The 19,293-nt window shown below is 37.0% G+C and overlaps 1 protein-coding gene across 1 annotated transcript in view; it reads right to left on the bottom strand.

Moving 5' to 3' along the window:
• The window catches only part of PPWD1 (peptidylprolyl isomerase domain and WD repeat containing 1), a 35,418-nt gene that overhangs the window by 11,813 nt on the left and 4,312 nt on the right, over positions 1-19,293 (bottom strand). Inside the window, exons 2-5 of the mRNA XM_072605082.1 lie at positions 18,759-18,861; positions 17,507-17,607; positions 17,274-17,394; positions 3,302-3,749 (exon numbers count right to left, since the gene is read on the bottom strand). Coding sequence (XP_072461183.1) covers positions 3,302-3,749; positions 17,274-17,394; positions 17,507-17,607; positions 18,759-18,861 — 773 coding nt within the window. The remainder of the gene's footprint in view (positions 1-3,301; positions 3,750-17,273; positions 17,395-17,506; positions 17,608-18,758; positions 18,862-19,293) is intronic.

Below are 19,293 nucleotides of genomic sequence, written 5' to 3'. Positions count from 1 at the left end.
TCACTGTTATATGCTGATATATTCTCTCTCAGATGAATTAAAGTACTTCATAAGCCTTTATATGCTACATTAATATGAGCTATTATCAGAGCTGGTAGTAGGAGTTATTTCAGTTTCGGAACCCAACCCGCTGCTCTATTCACTAAAATACTACTTAAACTATTTCTTATGAATGTGGTTTAGTTATGTATGTACTTACTTTAGATAGGTTTTTAACCAGGAGGAATTTCAGAAGTAATAGTTACATCTAAACCACAGCTTCTCAAGTTCTTTAGTTGGGGTTCGTAGATAAAGAAGGATATCCCGGCATTTCCCTTTGCCAGCGAACCAAAGGACACTACAGTCTCTGATCACTTTTCTATCCTTTGGCCAATCAGTGTGTCACTGAACAGTCTACTGCCAAAATAGCAAAGTTCCATAACAACTTTTTATTGCAGTTGGAAAAACTGCGCAGTAACAGATATAGAGTTTCCTTGGTGCAGACTAGCATAGGACTTTAGTCTTTTTTGTTGATACATGAATTATTTTAAAGTTGGATCCCAAAAAAAATCTTAAAAGCTCTTTCCTCATCTCCTCACTGCCCTTTTCTGGAAGGTGCTCCTCACAGTTTAGTGAAAGTATGAAGGACAGCAAAAAAATAATTTCCCAAAGTTGAAATAAATGAGGTATGTGTATTAGACTGGGAGTATGAGCGAGGACTTGGAATATCTTATAAAATCGAACCAACAAGCCCTGATGTCGAAGTATATAACTAGTCTCTGTGACCTTGGAGGCAGAAGGAAAATGGCTCTTGAAATCTTAGTACATGTTTTATCACTTAGTTTGTCAGAGTGATCCAGAATAATCTGTCCCTGCTCCATTATAGCCTCAGGTCAGGGCTAGTTTGTATAAACAACGGTGGTACACAATGAACACTCTGGAGAGCTGGAGAAATCTTAAGATTCTTGCTTCCAGGCCTGCAGCTAACCATTTTGGCCCCACAAAAACCTCCATCAATGCTTATCTACCCTACAATTAGCAAAGGATATATCTATTATTAGGTGCTTTTTTCCAGGCTTCAAGCTTTACATTGTAAATGTAGTATATTTACTTATTACAAATTCTCGAATATCTAATGTTAAGTTACACTTTCCTCCAAAATTTGTGCATCTTACCTATACTTCTTTTCAGAACAGACCTATTTTTTTTTCTTTCATAGCACTTCATTGTATACAAAAGGCTATGTATACATTATTCCACTTGATTCTTCAAACAACCCTATTATGCCCATTTTAAAATGAGGCTCAAGGAATTCAGGTACTTTGCCCAGATTATTAATGGAGCCAGTACACAACTAAGGCAATATCCAAAGCCAGAGCTTCTTGACTTCACATCCATTATTCTTTCCACTATACCATACAAAATTTGTTTAAATTTTAATTTTTTTCCTATTAGAACCAGAGTCCCTAAGAATAGTTATCTTACTGAAATAACCTATAAATTCTGCATATTATCAGGGGGTCACTAAAGAGCAAAGGTAGCAAGGCACAATGAGGGCCTCTAAATCCTAGATTTGAATCCCACCCTCTGGAACCTATAAGCTGTATGACCTCAGGATCAGAGATGGAGAGCTAGCAACACAGGTCTCAATGTCCTCATCATTGAAAGAGGGATATGTTGTATATCCCTAAATACTATGTAGTATTTAGCACACAGGGTTGACATGAGGATGAAATGTGACAACAGACAGATTATTTAGAAACTTTGAAGTGCTCTGCGTAAAATGTCCTTCACATATGTTACTGGTATTGATAGATTTCAAGTAATAACTAACTAGCTTGACTCTTGACAGTTAAAGAAATAGTCAAAGGGGGGATTTTTTTTTCTTTAAGAGAAGTGAGGAAAGTTACATTGGGGAGAAAATAGTAACAAGAAGATTATGCATTTCATTTTGGTATTTTCTAAATGGTTGTCTGCATATGACTTTGGCAAGACACATCAGAAACCACATTCTCCATCTATTACCATTTGCCACTGGAATGAATCTCAATGCTTTTGATAAGACCCCATGATGGACATAATAGGCAAAGATTAATTTATTCCCAAAACTGTATTGGAGACATTGTTATATTATAAACAGTAATACTGTAAAAAACCAGCTCTAATATCCTCAGTTTAAGGACCACAAAGTTTACAGTATAGAAGTAAAAGTTTTTTTTAAACTTTGTACTAAGAAAATCTTTTTCTTCTTCAGCTAATCCCTACTTCGTATCTAACAAATGTACATCTGTGCTCATTAAAAGAGTGTAAATGGGTCCAGTATAAATCATAAACACGACTATGAAAATGGTTTTTCACTACATGCTACCCCACTCCCAACTCGGGCAATCACTTTCACCTGCAATTTGCAGCAAAGCCATGGATGTGTAGTCATGGCAATAGTTGTCCCATAAGTGCTTATGGAGTGTTGGAGGTAGAGGTAGAATAACTTGGTTCGAATTCTTGGTTCTTTCTGTAACCAGCTAGTCATCAGTCAGCTGTTTATTCTATAGATGAATTTTCTTATTTATAAAATGAGGCAGTTGCCCTAAAGATCACTTGGCTCTAAAAGTTCTGGATAGATTTGAAAAACTCCATGTTTAATTATAGAATAACCAAGTAGGGGCAGCTATGTGGTGCAGTGGATAGAGCACTTGGTCTGGAGTCAAGACCTGAATTCAAATTCAGTCTTACTAGCTGTGTGATCCTGAGCTTAACCCTGTTTTCCCCAGTTTCCTCACCTGTAAAATAAGCTGAAGGAGGAACTGACAAACCACTCCAGTATCTCTGCCATAAAAACCCCAAATGGGGTCATGAAGAGTCAGAAATTTATCTCACTTAGAAACATAGCTCTGCTCCTGTATGACCTTTAGTGAGCAGGTCACTTAACCTTTATTAGTCTGTTTCCTCATTTTTTAAATAAGAGGAGTCATTAAGAACCTTTTTTAGCCCATAATCTTATGATTCTGAAAAGGTAAAAAATACACATTCATTATAGATGTGTTTCATTACAGAATATATTGTTTTATCAAAGCTAGCTGAGTTAATTTTTATAAAACTATAAAAGAAATCCTGTTTTTTCAGTTTCTATTAGAAAATCAGAGACATTTCCACAGCAACAACAATCTTCTAATGGAATAAATTAAAAACTTCTTAGAAGTAGTTTACTAAGAAGTATAATCCCAAAGATGCTAGTACAGGGGAGTGGTTTTTTTAATGTAACTGAATCATTGCTAGATGCATTTATCAACTGTGAAGTCAAATTGAAATTAAATGGACTTACACTTAGTGATTCATCAAAGACTCTCATGAGTTTCCCAGTCAAAAACCTGAAAATCCTAACTTTTCTATCTGAACCAATAGTAGCCATCTTTTTTCCATCAGGTGAGAAACATATACTAGTAGGATAAGCCTTACATTTTGCAAATTCATATAAGTCTGTATCAGTTTTATACTCCCAGTTCACATTTTTTGGGAATTTATATTCATGGGGAGGTCCAGTCCAATATTCAATCATTCCAGATTTATCAGAAGATATTACAGCTTTATAAACTGGATTTAGCCGTATCTGAGTAAGGGGTGATGTATGGAGCTTGTCAAAAATATGAAGTGGTTTATTATCTCCTCGACCATCATAGATGAATATTTTTCCTGTACTCTTCTCAGAAGCAGCAACAGAAGATATGGCATCCCCAGGGGAATAAATCCATTCACACTGTCCAGGAAAATAGCTGAAAAGGTAGAGAATTAGGAATTAGGAAATATAATTAATTAACAAACACCAAAAATAACTAGTACCTCAAAAACTGCCATGACCACTGACTCACCCAGTTTGGTCTCGGCTTAGAAGGAGCAAAGAATGATGTTTCAAAATCTTGGACTAAATTGGGGAATATATTGGTATTATGTCATATAAAACATACAAAAAAAACACAAACCTGAAATGGCTAATAATCTCATAAACCAAAAAGAAAGAGAGCGAAAATGTCTCTTACAGTATTCTCTTCTTAATCCCACTCCTCAGAGGGATGATTGTGTGGAGGAATCATTGTCTGGGACTAGAAGATTCTAACCAGATAATTCTCCTTGGGTCTGACACTAGCTCCTCTCAAGGACTAATGACTTGCCTCACACAGCCTGGAGCTAACAGTTTCTATCACCATATGACCTTCTTGGGATGCCATTTCCACCAATTTTGCTGACTTCTGACCTGATCAACTAGTAGTTAGACAGAGATTAACTATAAGGTAGTTTGGGAGAGAGGACACCAGAAGTTGGGGAACTGGGAAAAGTTTTATGTATATCAAGATGGAGGTAGAGTGAAGAGGAATGCGTTGCAGGCATGGGGGAAGTTTATATATGAGAAACAGAAGGCAAGTCTGATTAATCACAGAGTGCAGGAGGAGTCATATCCAATGAAGATAGAAAGAAGCCAGGCTATGAAAGACTTTAAAAGCTACACAAGGGAGTTTTTATTTTATCCTTGACGCAATAGGAAGCCATCAGAGTTGATTAAGCAGTTGTAAGAGTCAGATCTGTGTTTATGGAAAATTAGTTTAGCAGCAGGATGGACTAGAACAGAGGAGAGATTTAAGGCATGAAGACCTATTAGGACTCTATTGCAAAAAGGGCCTGGTAGCTAAGTGAATAGAGGGAAGGGGATGGATGGCAGAGATGTTGTGGGGGTTGGAATGGCAAGATTTGGCAACTGACTATGGGAGGACTATTGAGGAGTTGAAGATTACGCTAAAGTTATGAATCTGGATGCTGGTACCTCCAACAGAAATAGGAAGTCTAGAAGAAGGGAGGAATTATGAGAAAAGATAATGAGTTCAGTTTTGGATATTTCAAGTTCAGGATGTCTCGACATCTAGTTTAAAATGTCCAATAGGCAACTGGTGATACAGGACTAATGCTGAGAGTAGAGACTAGGACTGGATATACATATGTACATACGTATGTGTGTGTGTGTGTGTGTGTGTGTGTGTGTGTGTGTGTGTAGATATATATACATATGTGTGTAGATATAGACATAGATATATAGATCTGAAAATCATCTGTATAGAGATGATAGTTAAACCCATGAGATGATGAGAAACTACAGAGGGGGGAAGAAAAGAGGGCCCAGGATAGAACTGTAAGGGACACTCAAAATAGGAGATATGATGGACATGATGAGGCAGTAAAGACACTGACAAAGGGTAGTCAAACGGGTAGGAGTTGGACCAGAAGAAAGTAGTGTCTAGAAAATGTGGAGAGAAGAATGATGGTAACCTCTTCATTTTTTAGATAAAGAAAGGCAGCAGAGAAAGTAGGTGATTTACTTCTGATTATACTGGTCATAAGAGAGCAGAGCTAGGTCATACCCTGCCATCTCTCTTGGCATCCTCCAATCTCTCTACCCTCTTCCCAGTCTCAAGCTTCCCATGACCCTTTTTCCTTTCCCCATGCTCTCTGGAGTCCTAGTCTGTTATTACTCTGCTTCAGCCTTAATCTCTGCCTCTCCCATACTTATACCCATATATGTGGCTTTCTGGGGAAGGCCCCTCATTTGTATTCACCTTCCCCATTACTGGCTGCTCATTCTTTAGTATCTCAGAATATCCTAAGCAAGGAGGAGGAGGAGTCACCTCCTTGCTGCTCATCCCAAGAAGGCACTCTGGTAATGACCTTGCATTCAGCAGCTTTTCATCTTCTAAGATTCAGCATATTATTGCGCTATCCAGATCTTTGTTGTTCTTCTTTAACACCCCACAGGGAGCACTCCCTCCACTCAAATATCTTCCTATATACTTTAACCCTGGCACTTATACTTGAGAACTTCCTAATTCAAATCCTCTCAAACACCTTAGCCTGCCATTTCATCAATTCTAATGAAAGGAGGGAAAGCAAGAGAAAAAGTACATATATATCTACATCTGTCTGTCTCCTGCTACATGCCAGGCACTGTGCTTAATACGGGAATATGTGGGGAAGGTAGGGGTGGGCAGGGGCCAGGATACACACACATGCCAGGCATTGTGCTAATTGCTTTACAAATATTATCTCATTTGATCCTCAAATTCCTGACCTCCAGCTCTACTTTAATTCTGCCATCTTTAGGGGTCATCACAATATAGACTTCATCATCACTCAGAGCTGTTTCCACAACCTTGAATTTTGCAATTCCCTCTCCCATCTTCCTCCTCTAAACCTATTCACTATCCTCACCTTTACTATCAGCCCTTCCTTCCTTTCCTGCCCTCTCAAGCTATTATTCTGGCCTCACTTTTCCCCCTTTGGTCTTGGGCTTATATTTGAACAATCCAATTGTGCATTGCCCTTCACTTTTGAATCTCTTCCTGTATTGATATTTGAAATCTGCCAACTATGAACCCCAAGTCATCTATACTTCTTGGCTTATCTTTTAGTAGTGATCTGTAAATGCTGATAGACAGTGGCATTATCCATATATAATGAGGCTATCCACTAAAAAGTCATATTCAGTAAGCTCAATGGGGCCTTCACAGATGTGCAACAACACTTTTATTCTTCACTGACACTATTAGCTTTTCTGTAGTAACTATTCCACATTTTTTTCACTTTTCTCAGAGAAAACCCTACCCCCTCCTCACTTAGCAGATGACCTTAATAACTTTTTTTAACTGAAAGAAATCAAGGTCATCTCTCATAGTCTCCCTTATCTCCCCTACTCCTAATCATGATTTGTTCTAGGGTCTGAGGAAGGGATAGCCTTTCTCCTTGCCAAGACTGTTCTTTCCTTGTGGTCCTGACCCTGTTCCTTTCTATTTCCTTCAGGAGCTAGCTGGTGTTATGGATCATTCCAACTATTTCTCTCACCTTCAATCTCTTGTTATCAACTGCCTCTTCCTCTCTTGCCAGCAAATGTAAAAAGGACTATTATTCTATTTTTCTTAATTTTTTACAAAACTTTCAGTTTTGAATGTCTCCCCCCACTAGCCCAAACAGTCAATCCACAGAGCAAAGAAATTTTTTCAAAAAGAGAAAAAAAGCAGTACTGTAAAGCTATTTTCTGTAAATATATCAATTAAGCCTCACAATGTACACACTATTCCACAGCCAACAGATCTTCAGGTTGCAATACTCTGTTACACTTTCTCAATTCATCAAGATAAAGCTTCCTGGTCACTAATTATACAATACCACTTTAGCGTTTGATTCATTTACATTGCCGTAGTCAGTGTTTACTGTTCTCCTGGTTGTTTTTCTTCCTCGTACGTAGCTTCATACACATCTGCCCATGACTCGATGAATTCTTAAGATTCATCAATTCTTATGGTAGAATAATATTCCACTACATGAATATGCCACAATTAGTTTAGTCACTCCTCACTTGATAGGGATGTTGCTTATAGTTTCTTTCTTGGGATGTGCATGGGGGAGTGGTGGTGGTGTATCAGTAAAGTCTCTGGATCAAGAGGTAGAGCTATTTAGTAACTTTTTTTGAACAAAATTCCAAACTTTTCCAGGATGGCTAAACCAAATCACAGCTCCACCAACATTATATTAGCGAGCCTATCTTTCCACAATCTCTCAACACTGGAAATGCCCATTTTCTTCACTTTTGCCAATTCTTTGTGTGATGTAAAACTTCAATTATTCAGCAACAGTGTGCAATGATCAAGTTTGATGGACTTAGCTCTTGTCAGCAATACAGTGACCCAAGACAATTCCAAATGACTCATTTGGAGACTGAATGCAGATGGAAGCATACTGATTTCACTTTTTTGTTTTTCTTTCTTGTGGTTTTCCCCTTTTGTTCTGATTCTTCTTTCACAACATAAGTAATGTGGAAATATGTTTAACATGATTGTATGTGTATAACATCATATCTTGAGGGGGGAAGGAGAAAAATTTGGAACTCAAAATCTTACAAAAATAAATGCTGAAAACTATCTTTACATGTAATTAAAAAAAAAAATACTATTAAGTACAACCCTCCCTGCTCCCCCCAAAACCCCACCTAGTTATTTCCATTTTAACAATCCTGTAGTCCATGGACTCCCAAGGAATTAAAAAATAGATTTCAGATGGTCTGTGAACTTGGATGGAGAAAAAAAATCATATTTTTATTTTTGCTAACCTCTAAAAGTTTAGTATTTTCTTTAATTATTTAAAAACATTATTCTGAGGAGTCCATTGGATTTACTGGACTGCCAAGGAGTCCACAACGCCCCAAAAAAGGTAAGGAACACTGCATTAGAACATGATGAGGAAGTTCTGGGATATGTGACCAAAAAGATGGAGGCCTAGACATTTTCTCTGATCTTCATAACCTTTACAAAATAGAAGTTAGGCATAAAAGATAAAACAATTTCAATTCTCTCCACAATCTAAGATACCAAGATCCCTAATGAGGTTAAAACTCAATAAATGAACTAAAGCAAAGAAGGCTAATCCTTTAATCCGTAAAGTGGTCATTTATTACTTCCTCTCCATCTATTCCCATGCTCCAGCACAATCTCACCTAAGGGCTTGCAATGGAATTCAACTCTACCTCTGCCTTCTCCAGGTGCTGAGGAAAGACAAAAGCCTGCACTAGCTTGTACAGCAGCCAGGCAGTGCTCTCTGCTATAACAAAGTTTAGCCAAGAGAACTGAGGAAAGGAGAAAGTGAAACAAGAATGCTTATGTGTGACGCACCATTAAACCTGAGGGAAAGAGCCTAGCATTTGCCTATTTCACCTCTCCCAACCCCCTTCTCACCCTGCCCGGAGACTGAGGTGATGAAATGTGAACTGCCCATCATGAAAGCAGAGACAGCTTTGAGTAGCAGCTTGTACCTCCTTCCCCAAAATCTTCAATCACAGGAAAAAGAGTTGGAAAGTGAACAATAGCAAAATATTCAGAAAAAAACCCCTGAAATTAGCAATGATCTCATCTCAGGAGGAAGAAATTCAATTAAAGACTTTGAGCATAAGCAGATAAACTGACAGGGAACATATTAATAACATAGGACAATATGGCCTTCAGATCAGTTGAGACCAGACATCTATAAATGAATATTGCAAGGCAAAAGAATGTATCAACATTTCATGAAACAGAGGACCCTATGAATTTCTAAGACAGCATGGAACTATAGCAGTATGTTCCTGAATGGTTTACAAGAGAAATAAGAATTGTGAGAGCACAATTTACAGCTTTGCACAGTAGGAATAACTGGCAGAATATAAAACTTTAATCCATTGTGGCAAGTATTACCAAAGAAATGAAAGAGAAAATAAACACTCCCAGATACTGGGATTACTAAATACATGGAATCTAGAATGCAAATCCACAGAAATGACAACCTGGAAGAAGAAACCATAATAATGCCATTAAGAGAAAGCATGATCCCCACACAGACATTATGTCTCAAACACAAGATGGATGGAGACAATTTAAGGATTACAGGCCTTCAAAGAAAAATGTGACATCAAAAAAACCTGAATACCCTAATGCTAGAAAAAAAATACATACAAGAAAACTGCCTAGAACTTTTGAACACAGAAAACAAAGTGACAAATGAAAGAATCCATAGATTGCCTTTAAAAAACAAACAACCCCCTCCCCACCAAAAAAAATTCTAGGCTACAAACTCCAAATACACAGTGGTTAAATTTAATCATTCCAATGATAAATTCTACAAGTGAATAGGGAAAAGACCTTCAAATACAGACAGGTCTTGATTAGAGCAAATAATAAATCCCCTGAAGGGATCACATACATGTATTTGAATTCATACATCTCGAAGATAAAATTATGTAAAATATTGTAATTAGTAGTAGCCCAAATGAAATATGCAGTACAAATTCAAATGATGTGACCATTTAAGGAGACAATATTTATATCAAACAGGACTCACCTACATAAAGAAAAGGAAATTCAAACAGAGCCTTGTGAATAGCTTTCTCTCCCTAACTCCCACCAGACCTACTTCTTTCTATCCCAGTCCCCGTAAGCATCATTGAGTGGAGAATTGGGAGGGGGTGGGCCCAGGGGAAGTCTCACTATCTTCATCACCACCAGCAACATATGCTGACTGAGTGCCACTAAAGGCAGATAGGCACAGAAGCCCTAGTGGCAGCATCCCCCAGACTATTAGTAATGCTTCCAGTCCAGGCCTCACAGCCATCATCCAGAGAAGCAGCACTTGTGAAGCAGACAACCATCCCCACCAACTGCCACATACAAGGTATGCAAGCCAATCTAGCTGAAGCAATAAGGTACTCTGAAGGAGAGACAGAATGTGGCATGTGCCAGGCAAGTTAAACCACTAATACTATCTTGACTACCATATTCCCTCAGACTCTGATGGGGATAGCCTAGGACCGTGAACCCAAGAATTTTGGGAATAGCAATGCTTCTAGCCAACTGTCCTCAGATAGTACCTTGGGAAGCAAACCCTGTGGAGAAGAAGCCTAGCAATTAGTCCTGTATGTGCTATAGCTACAGCTCCTTGAAGACCCAGTAAAGAAAGTTCTTGTCACCAAAGTCCTTAGTATTGTCAAATGGTTCAACATCAGAAACTGATACAATTTTTACTGATGAAAATGACATTAAAGGAGAAGAATTACTATCCACTTCATTTCTGTACCCTAAGGACCATGAAATTCATCCACCTGAACGATAGGTGAAACTCCATAAGTGTTGTCTCCATCAGAATGTGACTCTAGAAGCAGGGACTAATTAACCCCGGGACTTTGCACATGGTAGACACTTACTAAATGCTTCATTTATTTACTCAAAAAAACAAGACTATTCAGCACCCTCCACAAATCACAGGTGAGAATGGAGATTAATGTGTTCCAAAGCATTTCCAGGTGCAACCCATTATCATATATGCCCTGCAATCTGGAACCTATTCATTAATGAAAAAAGATGGATATTCATTTTAAAAAAAGATTAAAAAAATTCCCCCAAATAAAACCAGACTTGAACAAATTATTTGCTTTTCAAACACCCCAGAGAATAAAAATACAAGATAAACAAACACAGCAACTAATAAGGTAAACAACAAAACAGCAAAAGAGAGACTGTTAATAGATTTCCCTCTAAAAGTACACAAGAAGAAGTACACAAGGTAAAGGCAGAAACGAAGTGGAAGTGATGGTAGAGAAAGAGGCCTGTAATATCCTGAACTAAATCTCAGAAATACCCTATCTACAGGTGAATGAATGTTTTTGTGGGGTCAAATTATGATAGGAGGGGAGTGGGGAAAAATATGTGATATACTCTAATAAAGGTTAACAACAAAAGGAAAATAATTAAAAATAAGGAAGAAGACAGCCTACAGGATAAAAGGCAAGAAGGCAAAGGATGGGACTGAGAGAAAGTAAGGAGTTTGTTTCACTGATGAAAGGTGGTACCACTGATGAATGCTTCCAGGGAAGAAGACAGATATAATATAAAGTGAGATGGGGACCTGACAATGTATATAGTCTGCAAAGATATGGTGCCAGGGAGACCACTCATCCTGCCTCAGATGAACTGGAATCAGAAGAGCTCTTGGAGCCAACTGATACCCAGAAGAGTGGAAGGATATGGATCCACGAAAGAGATTTCAAAACAAATGGGGAAAAAAAACAACCACAGATTGGAAAAAGGTTAACCACACAATCAGAGACAGAGGAAAATTTCTACCATGGAACATCCTCTTTATCACCTGCAGGAATTGGTATTTTTTTGAACAGTGAGGTACAATAGAAAAAGGGGGCCAGGAGGCAAGATCTATAAAGGCAATAGCACAGAAAATGTTTAGATGAGGGAATCCAAAGTTTAAAAAAAAACCCAAACTGGAGGTTTAATCACACAAGGAATACAGAGACAAAAAAAAAAAAAAGGCTAAATAAATATAAGAGCTGTGACTCAAAGAATAAAAGTCTAGAATAGAAAGGGAAGGTAAAGAAATAATGAAGGGAATGAAGAAATCCTTTATAGAAAAAGGCACAGAAAATGAAATAAAAGCAAAAACAGCCTAATGAACAAAATGAGTTGAAAGGAAAAAGTGGAATTTCATCTGACTGTAATTCAGAAGAAAAAAGGGGGAAAGAATTAACTAGATAAAAGAAAGAAAAAGGAAACAGTTATGCAAAACTACAAAAAGAGGGAACCAACAACAGAGCATGATTGCATGATGAGGGGAAGAATCAATGGGAATACGGTTGTTTTCAAGTAGACTAAGCTAAAATAATTAGAGACTCTGTTCATAGAAGAAAAGGGGGGACAAATCCTAATTTGAAAAAAAAATCAACCAATATTAGAGACAAATGAAAGAAAATATAAACCTAAATATCATAACTTTTAAATAATCCAATAAAACAAAAAAGTAACAATTGGATAAGAAACAAAACTCTACAATCTGCTGCTTAAAGAATAAAAATGAAGGGCTAGAAAAAAATTTATTATCAGGTGAATAAAAAAACAACAACCAGGAGCTGCAATTGCATTATAAGATAAATAAAAAATAAACATTCACAACATAAAAAGAAATAATTAAAGAAACTACATTATGCTGGAAGGAACCATAAACAACAAATCAATATCAATATTAAACTCATATAGTAAACTCCCATATTACCCCTTTGCAGAGGTGGAAGGTACACAAGTGTTGTATATTGTATTCACTTTGATATATTGATCAGTTATACTCATTTTTATCCTCTTTTCCTTTTTGTCTTTGAAAAATATAATTTTTATATGGAATGAATCTCTTGGAAATGCAAGGGGAGAGATACCAGGAGAAATTATGGAGATGTAAAAACCAACAACAACAAAATAAGAGTATGTAATAAGAGACTATTTTATTTCTGTCTTTGTTTCTGAAGTATTTAGCACAGTGTCTGGTGCACAGTAGGGGCTAAATAAATGCTTGATAATTGATTTTGATTTGCACTTCTCTTATTATTCATGGTTTGGTGTTTGGGGACAATCTTTTACATAGATAATAATGTGCAGTTTTTTTAAAAATTAATTTTTAAAAATACATTTTTACTGAGTTTTTTACATCACATATACTTCCCAATGTATTCTTTCTTCCCAGAGAGCAGAGAAAAATTACAAAGAAAAAAAAAAGAGGGGGAAAAAAGTCCTACAAAATTAACCAGCACATCAAAAAGATTTGACATTACATGCTATGTTCTACACTCATAGGCCATCACGTCCTCATAGAAGCAGGTGGAGGGCTTTTCCTAGGTCTTCTTTATAGCCAAACTTAGTTATTATAATTTCACAGCACTCAGTTTTGTTGCTGGTTTTTTCCATTTATTAGGTATTGTAATTATTATACTTACTGTTTTATTGCTTCTTCTTCCTTCAGTTTATACAAGCCTTCTCATGATTCTCTGTACCCATCATTTTACAATATACCATTACCTCATAAGTATGAACTTCAACTTGTTTAACTACTCCTGAAATGATGGACTTCTACTTTGTTTCCAGTTTTTTTACTACTACATGAAGTGCTGCTATAAATATTTTGTTACATGTGGGGCCCTTCTTTATCAGATTTCACTGGTGTATATGACTGGCAGTGGAATCACTGGGTCAAAGAGTATATAGACTTTTTGGTCTCTTTATTTGCATAATTCCAAATAGTTTGGGTCAATTCACAGTTCCACCAAAGGTATGTTAGGGTGTCTATCTTTCCATAATGCCTACAACCTTTCTATTTGTGGTCCCCTTTGCCAATTTGCTAAGTATGAGGTGCAAACTCAGTTTTGATTTGTATTTTTTATTAGTAGTAGGCCGGAGCAATTTTGCATATGGTTGTTCTTTCAAGAACTGTGTGATCATATCCTTTCACCACTTCTCCACTGGTCTTACATATTTGAGCTAATTTCCTATATATCATATATATTAGAGCCTTATCAGAGATATTTAATGTAGATCCCTCCCCCAGTTTTGCTAATTTCTCTTTTTAGCTCTACTGATTTTGTTCATATAAAAGCCTTTCAATTTAATGTAATTATAATTACCTATTTTATCTTTTGTGATCATTCCTATCTTAAGTTTAAGAATACTTTCCCTAGCCACAGCTATTAAAGGTACCTGATCTCATTATCTTGAATATTTTTTTACTGTGATTTTTCATATGTGCATCACACATACATAGTATCTGGTATGTTTCTCCCTAACTGCTTTGCAGGATTCCCATCAGTTCTTCCCCAAATAACAGTCTCTAATACTTTATCCTTGAACTTGCCACTCCTACCAATTTAACATTCTATATTTTTTCTCCTTTTCATTAACAAATTGTTAGAAAGAATTGTCTATACTGTGTAATCATTCCTTTTGCTTCCCTTGATGGTACATCTTCCATCTTGCCTCCAGCTCAAAATATGAATGTCTCCCAAGTGGTCCCTTTTCTTTTTCCCCTACATTATCCCCTTTGGTGATGTCATCTATTCACAAGGTTTATATTATTATTTTTAGTCAGCTAACTTCTAAATCTATATAGCCAGGCTCCCTCCTCCCAGTCTCTATCCCAAATTCAAGTCCCACATCCCCTACTGCTTGATGGACACATGTGTGCTAGGGTTGGAAGCTCAATTCCATGTGGACAGTCTCGGGCGGGTAAAGGTGGGAACTTCTAAATCTTAGAGTTCTCACGAGGCCCCCCAGGAAACGGCTGGGAATCGAGGTGAACCGAGCTATCTCATGTATTTCCGCCTCTTCCCGTGAGAAACGTGATGGGAGAGAGCTTTCCCCGCCCTCGAGATTGTCCCGGATCTGGGCACACTATTGTTATCTAACAGCACGGTATTCAGATGCAAACTATGCCACTAAAGAGCTTAAGTAGGATCAGGAAAGCCTGAAAGCTCTCTTGGGCGGAGGGGCGCAGAGTGGTGAGGACAACAAGGCTCCGCTTTTCCTCTCTCTTCTCTCCCCTCCCCCTCTCTCCCCACTTATACTTCTACTTCCAATCTCTTATTGTAATATCTTTGCCTCCTTGGGAAATTCTTCGCTCCCTCCTAAGGAAGAATTCCCCTGCACTTGTAACCAGACCCTGAAATAAAGCTCAACCCTTGTTCAACTCTGGAACGTCCTTTCTCTCATACGAGCATCCGGTTTGGCCAACCGAAGACCTCCGATAGAGGTGAGGTAAGAAGACTTGGGTAGCCCACAGGCCTCTAGGCCTGGCACGTGTGTGTGTGTGTGTCTGTCCCTCAAACTCAACATCTTTAACAATGAACTCATAATCTCCTCACAAATTGGTCCCTCCTTCAAATTTCCATTTCCTTTCATGTCATCACTCTCCTCCTACTTACCTGGGTCGCTAGCAGCAGAGTCAATCCATAGTCTTCCCTCTTCACCCCACATCTACTCACTTGCCAAGTGTCACTTCAACTTCTTTTACATCTACCACTTTCTTTCCATTTTCATGGTCATGATCCTAGTTTAGGTCCACGGCAACTTCTGCTTACACTTTTATAATACCTTCCTAACTGATCCCCTGGCTTTCCAGTCTCTCTTCTTTCCAATTCATTTTTTGTATGTCTGCTAAAATAATCTACCTCAGATACAGGTCTGACCAGATCTACTCAAATACTTTTCCTGGGTCCTTACTGACCAGTCCTTATAGAGAATTACAAAATTCTCACCTTGGCATTTCAGGGCCTCCATAGACTGCATCAAACAAACCTATGCAGTCTTCTTTCCTATTATTCTCCTTCATGCACCCCACATTCCAGACAAACTATCTGTTTCCTGACCTGGACATTCTATTTCCCATCTCTGTACCAAAAAAGTCATCTCTTATTCCGAGTCAACTCCTATCCTTAACTCTACCTTTCAGCATCCTTATTTCCTTGCAAGACTCAGTTTGGGCATTTTTTTCTCTACCTTTTCCCTAAATACCACTGATAGTCTTGTCTTCCCCATCAAACTACCTTGAATTTACTTATATGAGTATTATGCTGTATGTCTCCAGTACAGTGCAAGCTCCTTGGGGCAAGAACTATTTTGTTTTTGCCAAGTGTATTCTCCACAAATTCTTACTGCAACACCTCAAAGAAGTGAATCTGCATTCTCAAAGCACAAGCTCTGGAAGGTTCTACAGTTTTAGAAAATATCTGAGTATGGCCTTGGCATCTCATTGGGTATGCTTTTTGAAGACCAGCTCAGCTAAATACAGAAAGGTGCATTACAAATAGAGTGGCTACTTAGTAATGAATTTTTTGGTTCACAGAAACTCAAAAAACAAAGAAATACATGAAATAGCCTTTAGGACTGTGGGGCCCCCTTTCATTTCTGCAGTGAAGAGGGCAGAGTAGAGGAAAAGGGGCAGCTGGTACTAAGAATCACAAAATTTTTAGAACATCTATAAATGCTGACCACTAATAGTACTGTAAATGTAAGATTCTTGCTCAAAGTTCAAGAAATGGAGATACTGCCCAAGGAGATGAATCAATCTTGACATCCTTAATGACTCTAAGTTTTCCAGGTAAACAAAGACCTATTTTAAAAAAAACACCAACCTTCCAAAAATGTTTTGTTAAGGCAGTGTGAGATATGGAATATAACTACCTCCTAAGAATTAGAAATTAATTTCACAGAGGATAGTGGAGAGGCTTGTGGTGAGAATGAATACACTGCAATATTTAACTAATGAGGAATTTTAAAGAAGAAAAGTAAAAAATGTCATAAAGGAAATATATGACAGGAAGTGAACAGAGACTCACTATATCTGGGAATTAAATGTAGGTAGCCAGAGAGCTCCACTGATACCCTCTCAATGTCAGAAGAAAACAAGGAAGGATTCCAGTCCATTGGGCAGATCCCTTGTGGCAAACTTATGGCAGGATGTGAACAGGAGTTGCAGAAGATGGGCTGCAATCTGCATCACTGGAGGAACTCCCAAAATCAATGAGATCACAGATCTCTTTGAATATCTGAGCTGCCCCTAATATTATTCTGGTAAGTATTTGTTGAAAGGAGTAAACAAAATTTTATAGATACATGAAATTATACAATTTGTTATAGTAAGGAATTCAGTATAACATGGGTTTGCAGTGTATCCAACTAAATGTGGCTTTATTTGAAGTACCAGAATAAGTTCACTATAGAAGACCATGGCAGCAACTTTCTAAAAGAGCATTATAAATATATTCCTAATAGGATAGCACTATGTTACATTATCTTAAAATAATATGGAAAACATAGAATAAAAAAGCTGAGCTGATAAAGTATGGTTTACAAAACTTATTTCATAGATTTCTTTCTTTAGAAAGAGAAAAAAAATTCAACAAGACTCACCCAAGCTTCAACATGTTGATCATGTCAAAGTTCACCACATCAAATACCTTCATTGCTTTGTCATCACCCACAGAACAGAACAAGGCTCCTTCAGAGCTGACTGCAATACCTTCAATGATTCCTAATTCAATAAATCAAATTGTAAAATGATGTGAGAGGAAGAAATATAAAATAATGCTATCTAAGGAAATAAGCAAAGATAAAAACAGATCAATAAAAGGAAAATGGCTTACCCAGATGACTACGAAAATGTTTAACAAATTCAATTCCTTCTTCTACTTTCTTCCAGAATTTGATATGTCCATCATGACTAGCAGTAATAATAAAATCAGTCCTGTGTACATAGAATATGAAAAGTTAATTACCAAAACACAATGACATAAGTAATTGTATAAAGGGCAAACAATTCATTAATAAAGAGAGTCCATTCTTCCTATCAAGAAGCTTAGTAAAAATGCCAACCACTTCGGCTTTATAAATATGCCAAATATTTAACGAATTCATAGAAATTAGTTTCCCCTCCAGGGGCTTGGAATTAGACTGCAACAAGGTTTCAAAACAAAACTAAACAATCCTGTTTGTTGTTAATTTTCACTAGTCCCTACAGTCCCTTAATGCATTAATATCTGAATACAATTTTAATAATCTGTACTCTCAAATGTGATGGAAGCCAGAAAGCCATAATGGAAAACTTCAAGTTGGGTAAGACATCAAAATTTCAGTAAGTTCAATACAATTCAACTAATATTTAAATGCCTCCCATGTTAAAGTATCCGAGCTAGAGTTTAAAGAATAAGAGATGAGATAAGCTACAGTATCTGCTGATAAGGCATTTAACAGTGGGCACAGGGGCTTAAAAGAGGGCTCAGAGGCTTTAGAGGGCAAGACAAGAGTACACCAGTTTGTCTGGAACTTGAAGCTAGTGAGGTAGGTTGAATTCAAATTGTGGAAGTCCTTGAAAAAATTTAAACGAAACTAAAAAGGTTTATACTTTATTTGGAGGGCAATAAATCCTAATTCCATATAAAGCAGAATTCAGCAGAAGATGTGTCTACTTTTGATCCCATATAAGGGAGTTTAGTTCCCGAAATATCCAAAGGATCTTATTAAAAGATAGTCTTCCGAAAAAGGAATAAACCCAGAGGAAAGAGTTCTAGCTAAACTTCAGTATACATTGTAACTGCACATTAAATTTTTACTACTAGAGGAGATAATTTATTAGAAGTGTAGGTAAGAGGTGAATTATGGTGGTTATCTTGATGGATTCAATAATCTTTAGCTAAAAGCGAACTTAAAAGCATATACATTTGAAACAAAAAGTTTTCCTTAATTAGATTACAAATGAATGGGGCTATAGACTTTTATACAATTATTTCTCAAAGCTGCTCTAAGTGTAGTAAAAATCCTTAATGCTATTTATTACTGAAAGTTAATATTTCCAATAAATCTCTTAGATGGGCAAAAAATAGTCTGAGAATTTCTTACTTGGTACATACGACATGTGTAATAACATCTCTATGCATGTAACTGCGTTCATACATGGAAGCACTGGGAAGATTTTCAAGGTATATTCGTTCAAATTCAAGAACTGGAAAAAAAAAACAAAAGCAATACTTAAATGTTTTTCTTTGTCAGAATTTAATTTCAAGTTTTTCTTTGGTTGAATTTTAAATTTGTTTTTTTTGTTTGGAAGATTTACTATACTCATTGCTAGCTGGTATAGCAGCTAGAGTGCTAGATCTGGAGTCAGGAAGAATTGAGTTCAAATCCAGCATCAGACACTTATTAGTTGTGTGATCCTGGGCAAGTCACTTAACTTCTGTCTGCCTCAGTCTCCCCATCTATAAAATGGGGATAATAATAACGCCTGTCTTCCAGGTTTGTTGTGAAGATAAAATGAGATATTTGTAAAGGGCTCTGTAAATCTTAAAGTACTATGTAGTAATTATTTTTTCACTAGTCGCATGGAAGATTAATGTCATTTCTAAACTTCCCAAAAGTTTTAAGAGCCTACTAAATC

The sequence above is a fragment of the Notamacropus eugenii genome, chromosome 4, assembly GCF_028372415.1.
Source record: "Notamacropus eugenii isolate mMacEug1 chromosome 4, mMacEug1.pri_v2, whole genome shotgun sequence".
NCBI classification, from domain to species: domain Eukaryota; kingdom Metazoa; phylum Chordata; class Mammalia; order Diprotodontia; family Macropodidae; genus Notamacropus; species Notamacropus eugenii.
Note: the sequence above shows the minus strand (reverse complement) of the source record. Positions and strands in the feature narration are given on the sequence as shown.